We start from the raw sequence: 17,744 nt of genomic DNA, 5'->3' as shown, positions 1-17,744 counted from the left end.
TAGTCAGGGGAGCTGTGAGCAATTAGAGTGGTGTTTGGAGAAAGAGGGAGGAACAGTAATGAGTTGGTAACTACAGAAAACTTGTGGTGTGATGTGCATTGCAAGACCAGTAGAGTGTAAGTTGCCTTTTGTGGGACAAATGAAGGAGTCTGAGTTTGATACTTCCCTTAGGGATTTTTGGAATCGCAAACGTCGTAATGGGTTCAATTCAGTTTATACCTAAAATAATCAGATCCATCTTATGTACCTGATTCCATTCCTCCCCGTTTTCCTAGACTGGACATAATGCCTGTCAGTCGGCACTAGACTGCTATGAATTTTTCTTCCAAGGGTATTTTAGTTTATTAATAGAGAAATACCTGTAAAGATGGGAGTAAGGGTGAAGGAAAAAAAAATTTCCAGAAAAAAGCTGTTGTCCTTGCTGACAGAACCACAGCGGTCTTCTAGTTCTAGGCATTGCAGGGCAGTGAAACTTCAGTTCTGTGTAACTCAGTAGCTTTCTGTTATAAAACTGCTGGCCTGATCTGTCTGTGCCTTCTTAAAGATGCTGTAAAGATTAGTCTTTTCCTGATCTTTCTTTTGCTGCTCTGATGGTGTCTTTACTGCACTTATAGTCTAGATAACAATGAAAATCAGTCTCTGTGTGCATGGTGTTTGAGTATTGCAATGGACTGACCAAGCCTGTTAAAACCCTGTTGCATCAATCAGACTGTTCTTACGGAAGTCAGAGATGCAACCAAGGAAATTCTCCAGAAAGCTCATTCACTTTCTTGGGGACTGTGGAGTCAGAATTGTTGGCAGTGTTCAGTGCTGAGCTACTGAACTACATCCTAAATACCTGATCTGGGAAAGGAGAGGTAGGGGCAGAAATGCAATGGAAAGGTAGACAGGGATGACAAGAAAGGGAGGAGCAGCTTGTATGTGTGCGGGCCTGGATGGGCTGAAATGCAGCCTGAGAGAGTTTGTGGGTGACACCAAACTGAAGGAGTGGTCACTGTGCTGGAGAGCAACGTTGCTGCTCAGAAGGACCTTGGCAAGCTAGAGGTATGGGAGAAGAGAGGCTGAGGCGACTGCATTGGCTCAGCCTGGTGAAGAAGGGGGATCTAATTGTTTTCAACTTCCTAAAATAGTAAGATATAGACAGTGCCAGACTGTTCTCAGAGGTGTATACTGAAAGAACAAGAGGCAAGGGGCACAGGTAGATCACAGCAAGGAGATTCTGCCTGGGTAATGGGGAGGGAGAACCTCAAACATTCAGTGAATGCGGTGAAGCACTGGAACAGGTTGCACCGAAAGAATATAGAATCTCCACCCTTGGAGATTGTCAGAGGTTGACTGGAGAAAGCCCTAAGCGACCTGATCTAACCTTGAAGTTAGTTCTGTTTTGAGCGGGAGGCTGGAATAGATGACCTTCAAAGGTCCTGTCTAACCTTATTTATTCTGTGATTCACATCGTGTTAATCTCTCGTTGCTTGCACGTGGAATTTCCAAGGCTTGAATTGGAACAAGTTTCATGGCAGTCTGAAATTCAGGTGTCCAGGCTGTGGATGAATCATAGAATGGTTAGGGTTGGAAGGGATGTCAAAGATCACCTAGTTCCAACCCCTCTGCCATGGATGTGACAAGGCTATTTCTCTTAGTGCTGCTGCTGCATGTGTTTTATATGATTTTCTTTCCCTTGTAGAGCAGAAGAGCAGCATTGTCAGATAGGCTAACTCCTTTTATTGTTGTACGTCCCTTGATCTTTTCCAAAGCAGTATCTATTTATCTGGCTAACTGCTTTCTATTCTCACCGTTTTCAGGTGATAATTAAGTACTTGATTAGTATAAGTAGTACAAGAAGTAGAAGCTTATATGATGCTAAGTCTGCTGTTGTTGCCAGAGCTGTACCTCACCGAAACTGCAGGTCATGTTTAAAGTTTGTTGGACTTTTGAATTCCTGCTGATAACGGAGGGGCCGTGAGCAGACTTTGTGTCAAATAGATTATGGGTTTAAGTTTTGGCTCTAGGCAGGGATAGTCCCTGCTAAGCCATGACCCTGTTACCAGAAGTCTGCTGATCACCTTCTCTCTGTTTGCCTTTGACACTCCTACAGGTATGAGCGAGAACAGGCACTGGTCCAAGAGGAGCTGCTCCGACTGGCCAAGAGAGAAAGGGAAGCTGCCAGTGAGGCCTTGAATTTGGCTCTTCAGCGGGAGAGGAACAACACTAATGAAGAGAGGCAGAGAGCGGCCCAGCTGGTGAGTAACAAAGAACCCCAATGTGTTTCCATGCAGGACAGGCTGTTATCTCTGCTTGAGGGGCTTCCTTGGATGTCACTTGTGTGATGAGCTTAGAAACTTCCATGAGGCTGAAACACTCGTCACTTCCTAATTCATCACTTACCGTGTGGCTTACAGTGTGGCTGGCAGGCTGCGCTTGCAGCATGTCAGATGTGGTGATGCGAACGCCGAGCTTGCAGGGAAAGGCATAAGCAATGGCTGTGCTGGGGACAGCTTTACCTGTGGCAGGTCAGTGTGGTGCGTGTGTATGGAGTCATTGTCTGAGCTAGAGAGAGCTCTCTTAAATTACCAAGGGTATGAAATGAATGTTTCCATGTGTACAGCATCAGATTCTGCTGCCTGATCTATCCTGAAACTTTGCTTCATTTTTCTAGAATGTAATTGTGCAAATACCTAAATTAATAAAAGGTAATAATAGATTCTGTTGAGTCTTTTATGATACTGATAACAGAAGAACTGTTATAAAACTGTCAAGTATTGTAACATTTTGAAGAAGGCTTAAGATTGATTTTTCAGGGACCCTTTTGTACACACCACTGACTCCCAAACCAATCTGTTCTTGCCCAGTAGGTGGACTTATTTTTGGAGACTTCTTGACAAAAGCCTTTAGTATTAGTCAGGCACCTTGGTGTTGCTGAGACAACCTGTTGTGTTATTGTCATACTAGTGCTGAGAAGAGCAGTGTTGGAGGCAGAAGTACAGTGAGATGACTTTATTGAGAGAACCAGGCTCAGTGTAATTCTCGTTACCTGGTATGTACTGAAAGGATGGTTTAGGGAGGGGACAGACTTGAGTAATGATGGTCTTTATTGCGTTTCTTCCATCCTACTGATCTGTTGTATGCACTTGATTTAAATGAAGAATCCTTCTATGAGCGTGTTTGGGTTTTTTTATATGTTGAATGCTAACAGGCATGGCTTACCCAGACATGTGACTTGGCTGTGAAGCTTTTTGAGGTTATAAAATTAAGGCATTTTGGGGGACTGAATAAATAAAATTTATATGAGAATGGTCATAGTGGGTCGGACAGAAGGTCCTTCTAGCTATAACCCATCTCTGATAGTGATCCATAGGAGCTGCCTACAGAGAGCATGAGAACAGAGCAGGTGTACAGCAGTATTTCCCACCTGTACACCCTCACAGCTTCTGCCGTTCTGGGGCTTAGAGGCTTCTTCAAGAAGTTACATTTTCACCTTGGTGGTTAACAGTCCTTAATGAAATTGTGTTCCATGAATTTGTCTGTTTGTGTTTTTGGACCCGTTTGTGCTTTTTGACTCCGTGATAATGTTTGTATGTGGCTGGATTGGTAGGTCTCTGAGATTTGTCTCCTGGATATAGCTTGTGAACGGCTGCTGTGTTGTAGGAAATTTCCTCTTGGCAGATTATAACCTGCCCACTGGAAGTTGCATGATTGCTGAGCTTTACAATAGTGATGTCTGAGGCAGGTGACCGCCATTCCTCTGTGTAGGATATCTGGGTCATCAGATGCAGTATTAACTCTCTTTCCACTAGAAAGAGTATATTCTCTTTATGAATGCAATTAATGGACTTCTGTAAAGAGGAGGAGAAAGAAGCTAGTGGATTTATTGTCTAATCTAAAGATGTGGTCTGTCTCAGAAGTAGAGCCCTGCCCTCCTGCAGCGAGGTGCAGAGTAATCTTGGAGAAATGTGACTACCAGAGTCAGGCAATATTTGTGAAGTGTAAGAGGGCACCTCTAAAATGAGTTGGGACCTGACCTCTAACATGCAGAAGCTGTTCTGTTATCTGAATTAGCTTTTAATCCTGCAGTGTCGCATACCCAGATATTGCATACTTGATGCTCTGCAGAAATCTGATCAGGCTCTCCTCGTGTAACCCATAAAAGATAAATACTGAACATGGAGTGTTAGCCCAGAACGTGGTGCAAGAATGAGAAACTGTTAAATTTCATTGCTCTTTAACTATCTCTTGATCAGCCATAAATTCAAGATCCTTAAAAATGGAATAGTCTAGCTTGTCCTTGCAAAGATGAGGTCAAAGCTATTGTCTGTCGGTTTCTAGATGTCTTCCTAAGCAGGAACTGGTTTTGCCAGCCTTTTAAATTATTGGGATCCCTGTCAGACGTGGTTTATCTCAGCTACAGTTTTGTTTTGGGCATGGGTACCTTACTGTATTGACTCAATCTTACTCAAATCATATCTGTCTTTTGTCTTCCAGTATTACTTTCTTCCTTTATTTGGAATAGGGCTTGAATGTTTCTTGCTCATTCTTCTGCTTTTTAGCCGTAGCATATGAGACAAATAATGGATGTGAGCTGCTCTTTCATCTCTTCTTTGTCAGTCTTCTCTTTGAGGTAGAAGATAGTAGTGGAACTGTAGGGACCTAGTGGTAGTCCAGGTGCAGATGGCACTGGAAATTATCTGCTTAAATTTACAAGGGAACGACTTCCAGGGTTTTTGTTGTTGTCACCTACTAGGAAAGCCAGAGAAAAATGGGCAACTCCATGAATGAAATAATAAATGAAGAATTTTCTTCTAGCAGGACTTAATTTAGTAAAAGAAAGTGAAAATCATGCCATGCGTAATTAGAAAGGTTTTATTTGATATTTGCAGTAAGATTTTGAGCTGCTTTGTGCCCTTAGCATATCAATAGTTTGGTGATTAGTAGCCTTCTTTTGTATGGTTGTTTCCAGTAGTGCTGCAATATTCTACTTTAACCTTACCACTTGTAGACCATAAATCCAAATATGATAGCTGTGTTTTGAAATGATTTCATTTTGATTGTGCTGAATGTCGCTTGACATTTAATCTGTTCTTTATGATTTTCATTCACTGACTTTTATTGTTGGCAGTATTGCTGTGAAGCTCTTCTTACGTCTTATTATACAGTGCATATTCCTGAAGAGAGCATGACCTATAGCTAACCTTTGATAAGGAACTTTCAGCTTCTGGGGTCAGTTACTTCATCATTTATGGGGTAGGGTGCAGCCTGAAACTTGTTGGGGTTTTTTGGGTGTTTTGGTGTTTTGTGGTTGTGTTTTGGTTTGTGTGGGTTGTTTTTTTTTTCTTCTGAAGTGGTGCACTGGTTACAAGAGGGGGATTTAGAGTTAAGTACCTGACTTTGAACAAGGTGCTTAGCTTCTAGATAGATACCTTAGGGTTTGAGTAAAACTCCTAAAATTTTAGTTTAAGAACCGAAATAGCTCTGTAAGTAGAAACACTGCAGCATTCACTTCCTCTTTGAGCGGATAGGGCTTTTGATTAACCGTGTGGGACCGGCTCAAATAGAAGCAGTCTGCTAAGCTGCTGCAGAAGAACTCACCAGTTTGTGTTAGAGATAAAATGTTTTGTTTGTACAGCGCCGCAGGATGGTGGTGCTGACTGGACTCTCTGAATAATTTAATGCTGTGAGTACTTAAAATACAACAAGGATTATATGTACAGTACTTCACAGCAGGGCCTAAGGGTGTTTAACTAAAGCTTGTAGCGTGCCTTAAGTCTCATGTGAAATATCCAAGAATTAATACAGCTGTCTTTAAACCTTTTTTTATTTCTAGCATGAGGAACTTCCAAAGTTGTCATAGTCAAGTTATTTAACAGCTTCACTGGGTTGCGAATAGTCTCACTTTTTCCCTGTATCAGGAGTCTTTCCTTTTTCATTTCCAATTAATCAAAACCTCTACTCTCAATTTCTCAGTTCTTTTGGTTTTTTTTCTTCCTTCTTAACAACAAAAGAAACTTTGCAAACGAAGCTGCTCTTTTCTCCTTTCTGCTTTTGTAATCTCCTAAGGCTGTGCAGCATATGCATCATGAGCCTCTTGGAGCCAGTGACTCCCTGCTTGATGGTTTTTGCTGAAACCTTTGAGACAAATCAATGTGGAATGGGGATGGAGAAAAGGAGAAGCTGGAGGGGGGAATAAACGCGATTAAGCGAAGACATCTCATTACTACTCTAGAAAGGGAGGATTATAACTTATAAAATAGGAGGATCTCATTTAAGGGCCATGTGTGCCTGTGTTATCAGGACAGAGGGAGAGCAAATAGAATAAATGAAATTAATACTTTGAAAAGAAGCATTACCCGGATTTGAGAATTGAACTAATATGATTTGTGCAAAGCCCTGAAGTTCTTATCTCCCCATTTAATACCCCTAGGATAATGGCTTTGTCAGAGTTATTGACCAAAAGTCGTCGTCTTCCTTCCCAGTTTGAAAGAATGAATTCAGAAGTGGGGTGATGGTAGGACAAACTTTGCACCATGATTAGTTTTTTCAGACAAGACTGACAGGCATTGGTTGCTGCGTGAAAACAGACTGGACACAGAATTCCTAAATTGCTGGGAAGGTGTTTCTCCAGCTGTCGATGACAAACGGCTTACTATTCCCAATGTTCCTGGTCGTACCCTGCTCACTGGCTTGTTGGATGGCAACCTTTGCTTTCTGGTGGCTCCAGCATGGCACTGTTGTGATTAGCGTGGCCTGGAATATAAGCATGGAAGGGAATGCTCACAAGGATTTAGGGTGTGTCTCTGGTTGTACCAGTAGCTGGTTATAATTGGTCATAGGCTATTGGATTCTTTCAGATGATTTCTTGCCCGGAAATAATTTCCTTGCTCTTCAGAGCCTGTCTTCTCTTGTTGATTCAGGAGAGAAGGGCTGAAGGACAAATGCTGATTGTGAATGCCTTTGATCAGGGCAGTGGGTTTCAATCTTGATGTCATCTTGTCAATGTAAGATTCTGAACTCTTGGGCTTTGCCTGTGGAGCGTTTTGGACACTTGCACTCTTGATTTAGTGTATATTGGTCTGCTGACCTTTTAACTGGTATGTTTGATTCCCCATTTCAAAGAATGTGGAGGTAAAATTGCTTAAAATTGCTGAAAGCAGCACAAACAGCCCATTCATAGATTGATACAATGGAGGATAATTTTGGTGGTAGCAGGGGAGCGATCAGGTGGAGTAGTGTTTTCTTTTTGTCCCTGTAGGGATGGAGGAATGATCCAGTTGGCTCATTCATGGGAAACTTTCTTTAGGTTTCTGGTCATCGATGAAGCTTCAAGCCAATCTTGCTTACATTTTTTGCTGTGAATTGCCCACTGTTGTTAAGCAGTATCAGCTTTAGACACAGCTGAACTGGTACTGAACTGGTTTTAGAAATGGTGCTGAACATGATTTAGTTTTGTTTAGGCTTTCATTCACTTTGTGATAAGCTGGGGATCAGCTTCATCCTGGCTGATTAACTACAGGTAAGCATCTCTAGATTAGACTGGGGTTTTGTTGTGCGTAATCTCACATCATTGTGACAGCCTGGAGGGACTGACTGAGGTCCAGCAGTAGCATGGTGTTTGAAACTGTGAGTGTGGGGCCATCAGTGAAGCCAGACTGCTGTTTTTGAGGTCAGGCCTCTATCATCAAAACTTGTCATTTTTTCCTCCCTGTTTATTTGAGTCGATGTAATAAAGATACTGTCTGTGAGCTTTGCGTTATGATTTGGATACTGCTCGCATCAGGGCTGGTTTTGTTGGTCCTGTTTGGTCTGCAGCTGAAATGCAGCACACCGAGCTGAACCCTTCTCTTTCTAAAATTGCAAGCCTCTATGTAGGAAATAAGTTGGTTCTGGAAGGAGGCATTGCTAACACAGTTCTTGGGTTTTAGTGTTTAGTGGCTCATTAATTTCTGTAAATATTTCCTGATTGAAGTTTTTTGTGGGTGAAGCAGAAAACATTGATTTCAATCAGGAAGTATGGAGGCTTGTTTTCAATAATAGTGCAAAATGAGGAAAAAGCCCATTCAGTTATTTGTCTGCAGGTTTGATTTTTCATTGATGATACAGTGATTAGCAACGAGTATCTACATGTGATTAGTGAAGGAGTGACACCTTTCTTTTTTTTTTCAGATTAATTTTTATGTTTTCTTTAGATAATGTCTGGTGCATTTAGTTACTAGAACACTAATTCCTACGTACAGTGTGGGTACTGCCAGTTCTGGTGGTGGTACCTCCTGATGAGCGTCGTTCCCTGCTGTTTGGCTATGCAGAGATTCGCATGCTGCATGTCAAACACATACCCACCCTTGGCGCGTGCAGAACCAGCTAGGGACCTCTGGCTGGGTTAGCAGGAGTGGCATTATCTTTGGCTAGAAGTTGTGATGCGGTTGTTTTCGATTGCTTTTGCTAACTGAATAAAAGTGCCTTTTAAATGTGTTGATACAAATGGAGAGATGTGTTTTGTTGTTTAAGCCGTATTGATTTATTATAAAATGTTCCAAGTTATGGATAGGGGGATTTAAATGGCTAGGTTGAGTAGCTTCAGACCTTGTTCCTTCTGTCCCTCTCCATCTTGCTGTCTGAGCAAAGAGATAGTTTTCTAGACTTTCCTTTGAAGAAAATGTATTAATGTGTGGAGTCTTTAAAGTTAGTGGTCCGTTATTCTATAGTCTTTGGCCAGAATATCCCTCTGGGTTCCTCTTTGACTGCTACGTTCTACTGTAGAAGTGGATGTATTACTGCAGTGAAGAAATTACTACTTTTTATGGAACCATTAAACATTTAAGGGATCCCTATAGAAAGTAATCTTGCAGTATTAAATGGTGGACTTTGGGAAGGTTTGCTTTAAATTTAAACTTGGCATGGTAAGGATCTACATGTCTTCTACCTCCAGCAAGCTAATAAATTCCAGCCTCTGGAGCATGAGTGAGATTTAAATTTAACTAAAGCAATTTTGGAGAATGTGTACTACAATGAACCCAGAAAGTAAACACACAAAAAAATGTCTTTCTCCATCTTCTTTGAGGGAAGGCAAAGCTGTTGTCTGGCTGAAGGTAAGATGCTGTGTATGTAATCCTTATTTTCCCCACTACTGCTGCTATGATTTGTCAGACGTTTATAGCATTTTTTTTTAACAACTTCCAGCTTCTGCAGCTAGTCTTTTATCTCCTGACTGAAGGTTAATTTGTGTTTGGAGAGTTTTTGCAGATTTCAGCAGCTGATGGTCGCTTGAGCTTCTCATTTTTGTAGTCTCTTGGGTTAAGGACCTTATCACAAGTTTGGCCTCTTTTTAAATCCTACAGCTGCAACAAATTGAGGTTGTCTGTGGTGCTGTCTACTTCCTCTGTCTTGCCTTCAATTCTCCTGTGCCCATATTTCACACTTTTTTTTGTGTCTACCAAGTTCATATACTCCACAGAAACTTCTTTCAGATTCATTTGTTCTGACTTAGGGTTACTGAAAAGCCATTCCATCATTTCAGAAGCAAAAGATAAGATTACCCTTCCTTTTCCTCTATCTGTAACTACAAAATATTCATAAAGAAATAAGAGAATAATATGTTGATATTTTTCCGTGAATGGTCCAGCAAAGCTAGTACTGCTTCTTTTTTTTTTTTTTTTAACTGCCAGACTACTGTGGAGTAGTAGAATTCTTTACTTATTTTGCAGCTAAATTTGGGGGCATAAGCAACAAAGATTTGGTAATACATGAGGGTGTTTCAGTCGGCTTTCCTTTCACTACAGGCCAGTATTAGTCAAATGTGGTACGGTTTGTGGTGTGGCATTGTCATAGGTATAAAGGCTGAGAGTGTTAGAAGAATGTAGTTCCTGCTAGCTGGGTTAAACTTTATTTTTGGATTATGACTCGGCTTGTCTATCTTTTGAATATTGGGATATTACATATACCTAACTTTGTATTTGGGGGTAGCTTTCCAATATTCATTGTATTCTATCTAAAAAATGACAGTGTTTGAATTTTGAATCAATGATCCTTGATCATTGAAAATTTTCTTGATGTTTCTGACTGGAAAGTGTTACTTAAAGAGAGGAAGATTATGAATTTAAAGGGCTGATATAATAGCTAGGAAATAAGTTTGCACTGAATGGAACACTTTGATTGCTCTTGCGCTCTCAGATGATGGGGATGTGAGACCTGCCGCGGGATGTGAGACCTGCCGCTGGATGTCATTTCTGTCATATATTCCCTAAACGCCATGAAAACTAGCTTTGGTCCTTCTGTTACCTTTTCTTGGATGCGATCCTCATTGGCTACAGAGGGGTGGAAAAGAAGATGCTTGAGATGGATGCTGCACCAGGTGGCAGTGTGAGATAGAAATGGTGCAGCGTTCTTTCTGGGTCTCAATATGACACGCTGACAAGTGGCTTCATAAAATAGCTGTTTCAGTAAGATAGAATAGAAAGAGGACTATAGATAGCAAGTAAATCTTATGTCCCTTCAGATACTGGGAGCCCTGCTTTTGTGCAGCGCTGGACGGATGCTGGATGGACTTTCTGATGGCATCCTGTGTAGATGGAGAGGTTCCTCCTTTTTCATCATTTGAGCAATTATATTCTTACAAGAAAACAACTCTGTAAAGGATGTTCACATGAGAACATCTTGCTACTCTTTTAGACAAAAGCAAGACCCTGCAGGGGCCCATGCAGAGGGGCAGCTGCCTGCAGGCTCCTGTTAACGATGCGGAGGAACCTGTGCAGCACGAAGGCTGCGCTGTGTCTGTATGTGCAGCACAGAGCGGTGCAGCCTGCACCTGCTCAGGTTAGCTGTTCTGTGCATCACCACCTCGATGCACAGTGGTCTTCTGATCGGAATCATTCTACCCCTTCATCCACATACAGTTTACCTTTCTCAAAGATAGGTAATTTACAGATTATATTAGCAATATGTTCAGCCAGGAGGTTTACTGATGGGCTGGAATGTTATCTGTGTGACAACACCCGTCAGTGCACAGCACAGACTGGTGTGGGGTATTCCAGCGGGTTCCCATATAGCAGCTGCTCATGGTGACATATGGGCTTCTCAAGCCCCAAGAACCAGGCCCAACAGGGCAGACATGTCCTGTTTAGGATGGCGTTTCCTCAAATACAGTGTCTTCCACAAGCCTCTCAATACAAGTAGCTTTGTTGGATTGTACTAGAAGATGAAGCTGAGTCTACATGGCATGAATGATGGGAGAAATCAAAATAAGCACTGATGTTATTTCTTTATTTCTCGCCTTAAACAAAAGTTAAAACAAACTGATACGAAGAGTAAATTTCACTGAGGCTTTTTCCAGTTTGTTTATACTCTCTGCTACAATCGGACATCCTCAAACCTACTTCTCTTTGCCGATGAAGTTTATTTTCATTCTTGTCTGCTTCACTCTCCCTCCTGTTTTCTCTCTCTTTTTACTTTCCCAAAACTGCAGGATGGTTTGCTCCTGCTGCTGCTCCTTGTTGGTGGCATTATCAGGCACGTGTGCAGCGGGTGAGATTGCAAACACCACTGGTCTCCGGGATTCTAAGCATCAGACAATGTTTTACACGGCATCCCATTCTCTAGCTGGCTGGTTGGACATGATGTTGGTACCTTATCTTCATGCTGACACACACTGGACATTAATAGAAATACATCGCTGAGGCACATGTGTGGAATTTCAAGCAGCCTTTCTAGCTGTGCCTTAGATAATCTATTGTGTGCTTCACCTCTTGGAAGAGGTTTTGATGAGAAACGCATAGTGTTAACTCTTGGGCAGCTGGGTGGGCTCTCCTAGAGTTTCTTATTACAGTAGGCATAATTTCTTCCTAATTGCATACTGCTTGTGTATTTTGGAGTTTCAGCAGTTTTGAACCTATCTTTCCATGAGCAATATTCCTCCCTCCTAATGCAAATTTTTAGGGAAGAAATAGTTATGTGTATTGCATGTGGGGAGGAGGTAGGAAATACGTGCTTCAGAGGGAAGTGAGCTGCCAGCACCCTTGTTCAGCTTTGTCTAAAGTCTGTCCCTGAATTATTTTTGGCTCTGATGGCCTTACATCAACTGAAAAAATGACCTGGATGCAACTGCTGCTATTTGCCAGGAATTCCTTCTGCTTTTGGAGCACATCAGAATTTTTATTGTTTCCTTTGTACTATATATGTATACTTTCTCTGCTTGTTTGTTATGACCATCTGCGATTATTATTTATGAGTACTGAGCAAAACATGATGGAAAGTAGCTTCTTAAAAGGGACTGTACTAAGGAAGAGGAATTGAGCTGATGACTTTCTTTTTGGTTTTTAGACAATGAAAATAGAACGCTTGCAAGCTTATGAGCGAGGGAAGGAATTTGAGAGTTAGCTGGCTCTTTTTCCTGAGTGCGTGTTACATTGGGGGTTTAGAGCCTTTTTAGCCTCGAAGACTTTGTGATAATAGGCAAACTTGAAGGATGATGCAGTAGGAGTTGAGAGTAAAAATTGATCAAACAGACAGATAGAGCAGGGCTATGTATAATTACTGTCCAAAAGAAAAAAGCTCCATAGTTTAATACCTCCTTGAATAGTACATTAGACTAAGGATACATTTGTTAAATAACCAGTGCTCTTCCAATTAGGACTGAAAGCTTGCCACGTACATTCACTGGATCTTCAGCCTAATGCTTTTGTCATGGAAAAAGTGGTTCACTGTCTAGCAGATGACTTCAAGCCTCTTTTTTTTCTAAACATACAGGCTCCTATCTCTTTTCTCTCCTTTTCCCTTCTCTCCGGCCTCTGAGCAGAATGGATTTGTTCCTCAGTATTCATCTTGCTACAGCTGTAATTGGCACTGTCGAGCTGAAACTGTGACTCCTCTCTGTAGCTTCCAAACTTCCAATACACAAATGGTTCCTTACAAAAGCTATTTTCTTCCCAGCTGAGGACCTGAGCAATCAGTTATTTTTCTATTTTTATATGATATGCTTTCCTAGTTTAACAGCTAAATGGGGGAAAAAAAAAAGGGATGGGGAATGAGAGTATGTTTAAAAAAAGCCCAACATAAACAAAGCAAAAAACAAACCACCAAAACCCCAACAACAACAAACCATCAGAAAACAAAGCACCCCAAAACAGCAACAAAAAAACCTTATGTCAGCTGTAAATAAACTTGCATGTTTCTTAAATCCTCTTCCTTAATTTTTCAGGATAAAATAATTTTGTTTCAAGTACAAAACTTAAAAAGCATGAGAGCTTTAAATTGCAAAGCAAACTAAGATTTTAAAGATAATGAAAGTGTTCCCCCCCCCCAGCGAGGGTGCCTTTTCCTGTTCAAGGATCAGCATTTTATAGAGTAATTTTTCTAAGCTTTGTGCTATTGAAGGTTATCATAGAGTTCTGTTAAAAACCTACTTGCCTGAGATTTCTTCTTATACAGAGACCTGCAAAAAGAGGTGGTTCTGTGGTCAAGTAAGAATTTGACACTGGTAACAAGAGTGGGATGCATCAACACCTTTTCCCGTCTGATGGCTGTTCAGAGGCCGGTGTTCAGAAGCCAACTCTCAGGTCACTCTGCCCTTGTTCCAGATTGTGATAAAAGTCTAAATGCAGTCTTGAAGCTGTTGCCAGCCACTTGCATTTTCTTTTCTTTAAAACAGTTTAGAAGTGGTTCCTCAAATTTTATTCATCTTGGGTAAAAATAGAAGTTTTCATTGTAATTAATCTAGATAGAATATCAGTTTGTGTCCAAATTAACTGAGCACCATTAGCTGTGCTCCTGCTCCAGTGATGTCATTCTACCATAGCAGGTTTATCTTCTAAGGTTAATAAGGAATGTGTTAAGGCACCCGGAGGGAAAGGAGCTCTAGTGGTCTTAGCTGCCATTCTCCTCTGTGTAGATGGAACTGGTGCAGTTGATAAAACCTTGGTGGCTGCCCACGCCTTGCACATGTGGGCTGCTCCCTTAGGAGAGAAGGTAGTCCAAGGGGTACCATGGGTGTTCTTCAGATGCGATGGAAGTGACTGGACAGAGAGATTTCCTCCAGCATAGTCTGACTAACATGAATTTTAACCCCTCTTAATTTCAATGTTTTGCTCTCAGGTGTCTCGGTGAGCAGGTAACCGTAGACAGATTTTTCTGACTACATACGCGTGCAAGCGCAGGCAAAATTTTTCCTTGTTGTTTGCACACATGTTTAGAAATTAAGAAATATATTTTACTGAGCATTCTTAAGCTGCAGTAAAAACTCATATCTTTGCAAGAATGGATAATAAACTTCCATCTAATTAGGCTAATTCGATGATGGTGCTCATTGGCCAGCAGATGTTGCTGTTGAGCTTGGTTAGGCTTCACCGTGCAGTTCAGCAAGTCATTTTCCTATTTTAAGAGCTATGATGCAGGCTGATTTGGAACTAAGTTTCCTGCTTGATAATCCATGTCATCTACTTACTCTGGTAAGTCAATATACTATCCAGAGACTCAAGATACATACATCTTGTGCACACGTGTGTGTAAATAAATAAATGATATTAGAATGTCTTTTTTGACCCATGCATTATTTTTTTCACTTCATTACCAACTCTGGATTCTTACAGAACTTTCTGTTTTCATTAGCAAAGCAGTTTCAATTTGGTTATTTTTTTAAATTATTTTTGAGGGAGGGAGTTTGGTTTTCAAGTGAGCCTTTAAGATGCGATGGTGCAAATGGAGTCTAATACAGTCCATAAGCAGCATATCCTCATAAATTCCCCTTTGAATTTAGGATCTGGGAAAATCTATTGCCTGCCTTATGTACAGCATCTGAGATGAATTGTGTATCTTATTTGGGGTCAAAACCAGTGCTCAGCCCCGAGGCTGCTCTGTGTATTGATCTAACAGACTCAGAGCTGTGCTCCTCGGTTCTTTGGGATATGATTCTAGCTGTAGTACTCTTATTGTGGAACGAAATTTTTTTAAGGTGCACCTGGGTTGCATACCAGTGATGATGCCTTCGCTGAGTTCATACTTTGTTCCTGCTGTGTCGAGAGCACTTTCAAAGCAGCAGTGAGTGTTTCCTGAAGGTGGCAGTGAAGGGACACCCATGGAGCCTCCTTTCCAGGGGCGGACCAGGATCTGCTGAGCCCTCAAATTGCTTGCACGCCAATGAAATGTCTCAAAGTTTTTGCTTATTTGTTTTCATTCTGACTCTAACTTCTCCAGGAGTTACCATAATGTTTTTCAGGGTGAGTTTACCCCAAGTTTTTGAAGTTCATTGGTTTCTATACAAACACATCATTTGGAGTTGAGGCCACTACGTACTGACATAATTTACAAATTGGAGATGTATGTTGAATCAGCCTGCTTCTGTCTTTCATTTTCTCACCATGCTTCCTGGGGCTTGTTTCTATGCTTAAACGCATGGATCTAGCAGCTTGTGAAGTTGCCGTGTATTCGGACTGCGCAGAGGAGGACAAGGCTGTTGTGCAGGCAGTGTGGGCTTCCACGCAAATGATGTGTGTTCTCAGCCACCTCAGAGTCCTCTTTGGTCTTCAGCTCTCTGGCTGGTTTCTAGTAGTCCTCCTTGGAGGGGTAGATAACTGCTGATGAGAGCAAGTTTGGTTTTGGAAGTGGTGGGAGGAGAGTGGTAGATGCTGTCCTAATGACATCTCATGCTTGCCATCAAAACTGATGTCGCTGCCTCTGTCCCTCATATCCTCTTTAAGATTCACTGTTTTGACCATCTCTGCAGTCTAAGTAGACTGTCTAAGAAGGCCTGTACTGAAAAACCACTGGAGTTTGTTTCAGCAGAAGTTTGAGATGTATGTGCAGTGCTTTTGTAAAGGCAGTATCTCAGGTCAGTGTTCACTGATACTGTAAGTTTGACTGATTTAAGTGATTTGGAGTTTAAAACATAAAGATGATCTAGCTGGCCTTGGACAAAATGAATTATTGCTTTGAGAGCAGAATCTTCTCTTGAGGGAGAAGTTGGTGGTTGGCTGAAATCCCTGCAAATTTTTAGGGAGGAGATTTGTATCTTTTCATCTGTTTTCAAGAAGGAGAAACAAGAGTTATAAAAACCACTTAAAGGTTCAGTTAAGATTTATTCTGGCTGCATAACTGCCTCCCATAATAACTTTAATATGCATCATCCTGTGACTCCTAATTGGCCCCGGTGTTGGCAGGGCTTTCAGACCCAGCAGAATCTCCAATGTTCAGCAGCTTTTAAGAAGGAATGTAGCCAGAGAAGCACAAAAGATGAAATGGCCGCCTTATAAATTCTGACTGACCTTGAGAGTCCTTGTTTTAACAAGCAGGAGGATGCTGTTGATAGCCATCTAGACGAGAGCAGTGGTGGGAGCGTGTGTAGGTGTGCAGTTGTTGAGGCAAGAGAAGGCAGCGAGGAAAGACCTCGTGGGCTTGGTGGGAGGAGGTGGTTTCGTTGAGGGCCATGTGCCTACTTATCTTGTTTCCATTGTCGATTGGAGTCTTGTCTGTACTGACTCTGACTAAAAACGCCTTTTCCATCCACCCCCCCACCCCCTTCTGATGGCTACTTGTGGGGGTGGGCTATGGAAGATTTGTGGGTCGAATTAATCCATTTTGTCAGAGCTGGTATTTTTATTTAGGAAACAATCCCAGACAATTGTTCCTCTCTGCTTAGCGACTGACGGGTCCCGGTGTGGGTGCTCATCAGACAGATCAGAGCCTGAATGGCTGGGGATGCTGAAGTTTTCTTCAGCATCTCCTCTGCTCCCCTGTGCCTGGGTGGGAGGTGGACGCCTGCCAGGCTGTTGCGGTGTCGCGTTGTTTTTGGAAATGACAGAGCACTGTCATTCTCGCTCTCCTGGGCTGTCAGTTGGGCACCTTTTGCAGACCCTAAATTCCCCTTAAAACAAAACATTTGGCTTAGTTTATTTCATTCCATTAAGTAATTTCAGTGCTAATGCATAATTATCTACAGCAGTGACACTCGTCTATGCTTTAATTATCGCAAAGCTGCACAATTCCCCCTCCCCCCTGCCTGGAAGTTGTCACTTGTGCAGGGTGGTTTTGCAGAGATAAGTGTGTAATACACGGCAGTGCTTTGCGTCTCACACAATACTCAGGCAGTTGCTGATTGCTAAATGTAGGCAATAGAAGAGGCAAGGATTTTGGTCTCCGTCTTCTATTAGTGGCTCTTATCCATGTGGAGTGAGAGACGTGTGGAAGGAAAAAGCTTATCAAAACTTCATAATACAGCTTGAAGATAAAGATGTGAGCAAGTGTTGATTGGAGACATTAAGCTTACAGGTGTTAGGAAAATTTGGAAGCACAAGTATTTTTCTTCTGAAGAAATTTAAGAAATGAAGCATCCGTGATCTTAGGCAGGAGCCTCTGTTGTGTTTGAGAAAAATTCTTAGTGTTTATCTCTTTTTTTTGTTTTCTTTTTTTTTCCTCCTTCCTCTTTCTCCTTTTTTTTTTTTTCCTTCTTCCCCCCTTAGCTTTGTTCCCAACTGATTTTTTGGAAAACTCTCTGCATGCAGTAAGAGCCCAGTAAAAGTCTTTGATCCAGCTAGTTGGTTATAAGGAAATGCAACTCAGTTGCAGTGTATTTACCCCTAAGTTGGGAGAGGATACATACTCGAGTGAAATACCTGCTATTTCTTGACACCAAACTCTTTCATCTGTTAATGAGTAATTTTGTTAGTAGAGGACAAGGTCAGTCCTTTCTGAACAGAGGGCAAGTGGACGACCATGATACTTGTGTCCTTGGAAGGTAACGGCCTATTTGGGAGCAAAATGTTCTTTAAGAG

General features: G+C 41.7%; 1 protein-coding gene across 6 annotated transcripts in view; it reads left to right on the top strand.

The window, feature by feature from the left end:
* Positions 1-17,744, top strand: part of CHCHD6 (coiled-coil-helix-coiled-coil-helix domain containing 6) — a 115,907-nt gene that overhangs the window by 4,978 nt on the left and 93,185 nt on the right. For all 6 annotated transcript variants that reach the window (XM_086618900.1, XM_086618904.1, XM_086618902.1 and 3 more), the window contains one exon: positions 2,096-2,240. In XM_086618900.1, the coding sequence (XP_086475026.1) occupies positions 2,096-2,240 (145 nt within the window). The remainder of the gene's footprint in view (positions 1-2,095; positions 2,241-17,744) is intronic.

The sequence above is a fragment of the Tauraco erythrolophus genome, chromosome 12 (assembly GCF_009769465.1).
Source record: "Tauraco erythrolophus isolate bTauEry1 chromosome 12, bTauEry1.pri, whole genome shotgun sequence".
In the NCBI taxonomy this organism is placed as follows: domain Eukaryota; kingdom Metazoa; phylum Chordata; class Aves; order Musophagiformes; family Musophagidae; genus Tauraco; species Tauraco erythrolophus.
This window is presented reverse-complemented; position numbering and strand designations above follow the sequence as displayed.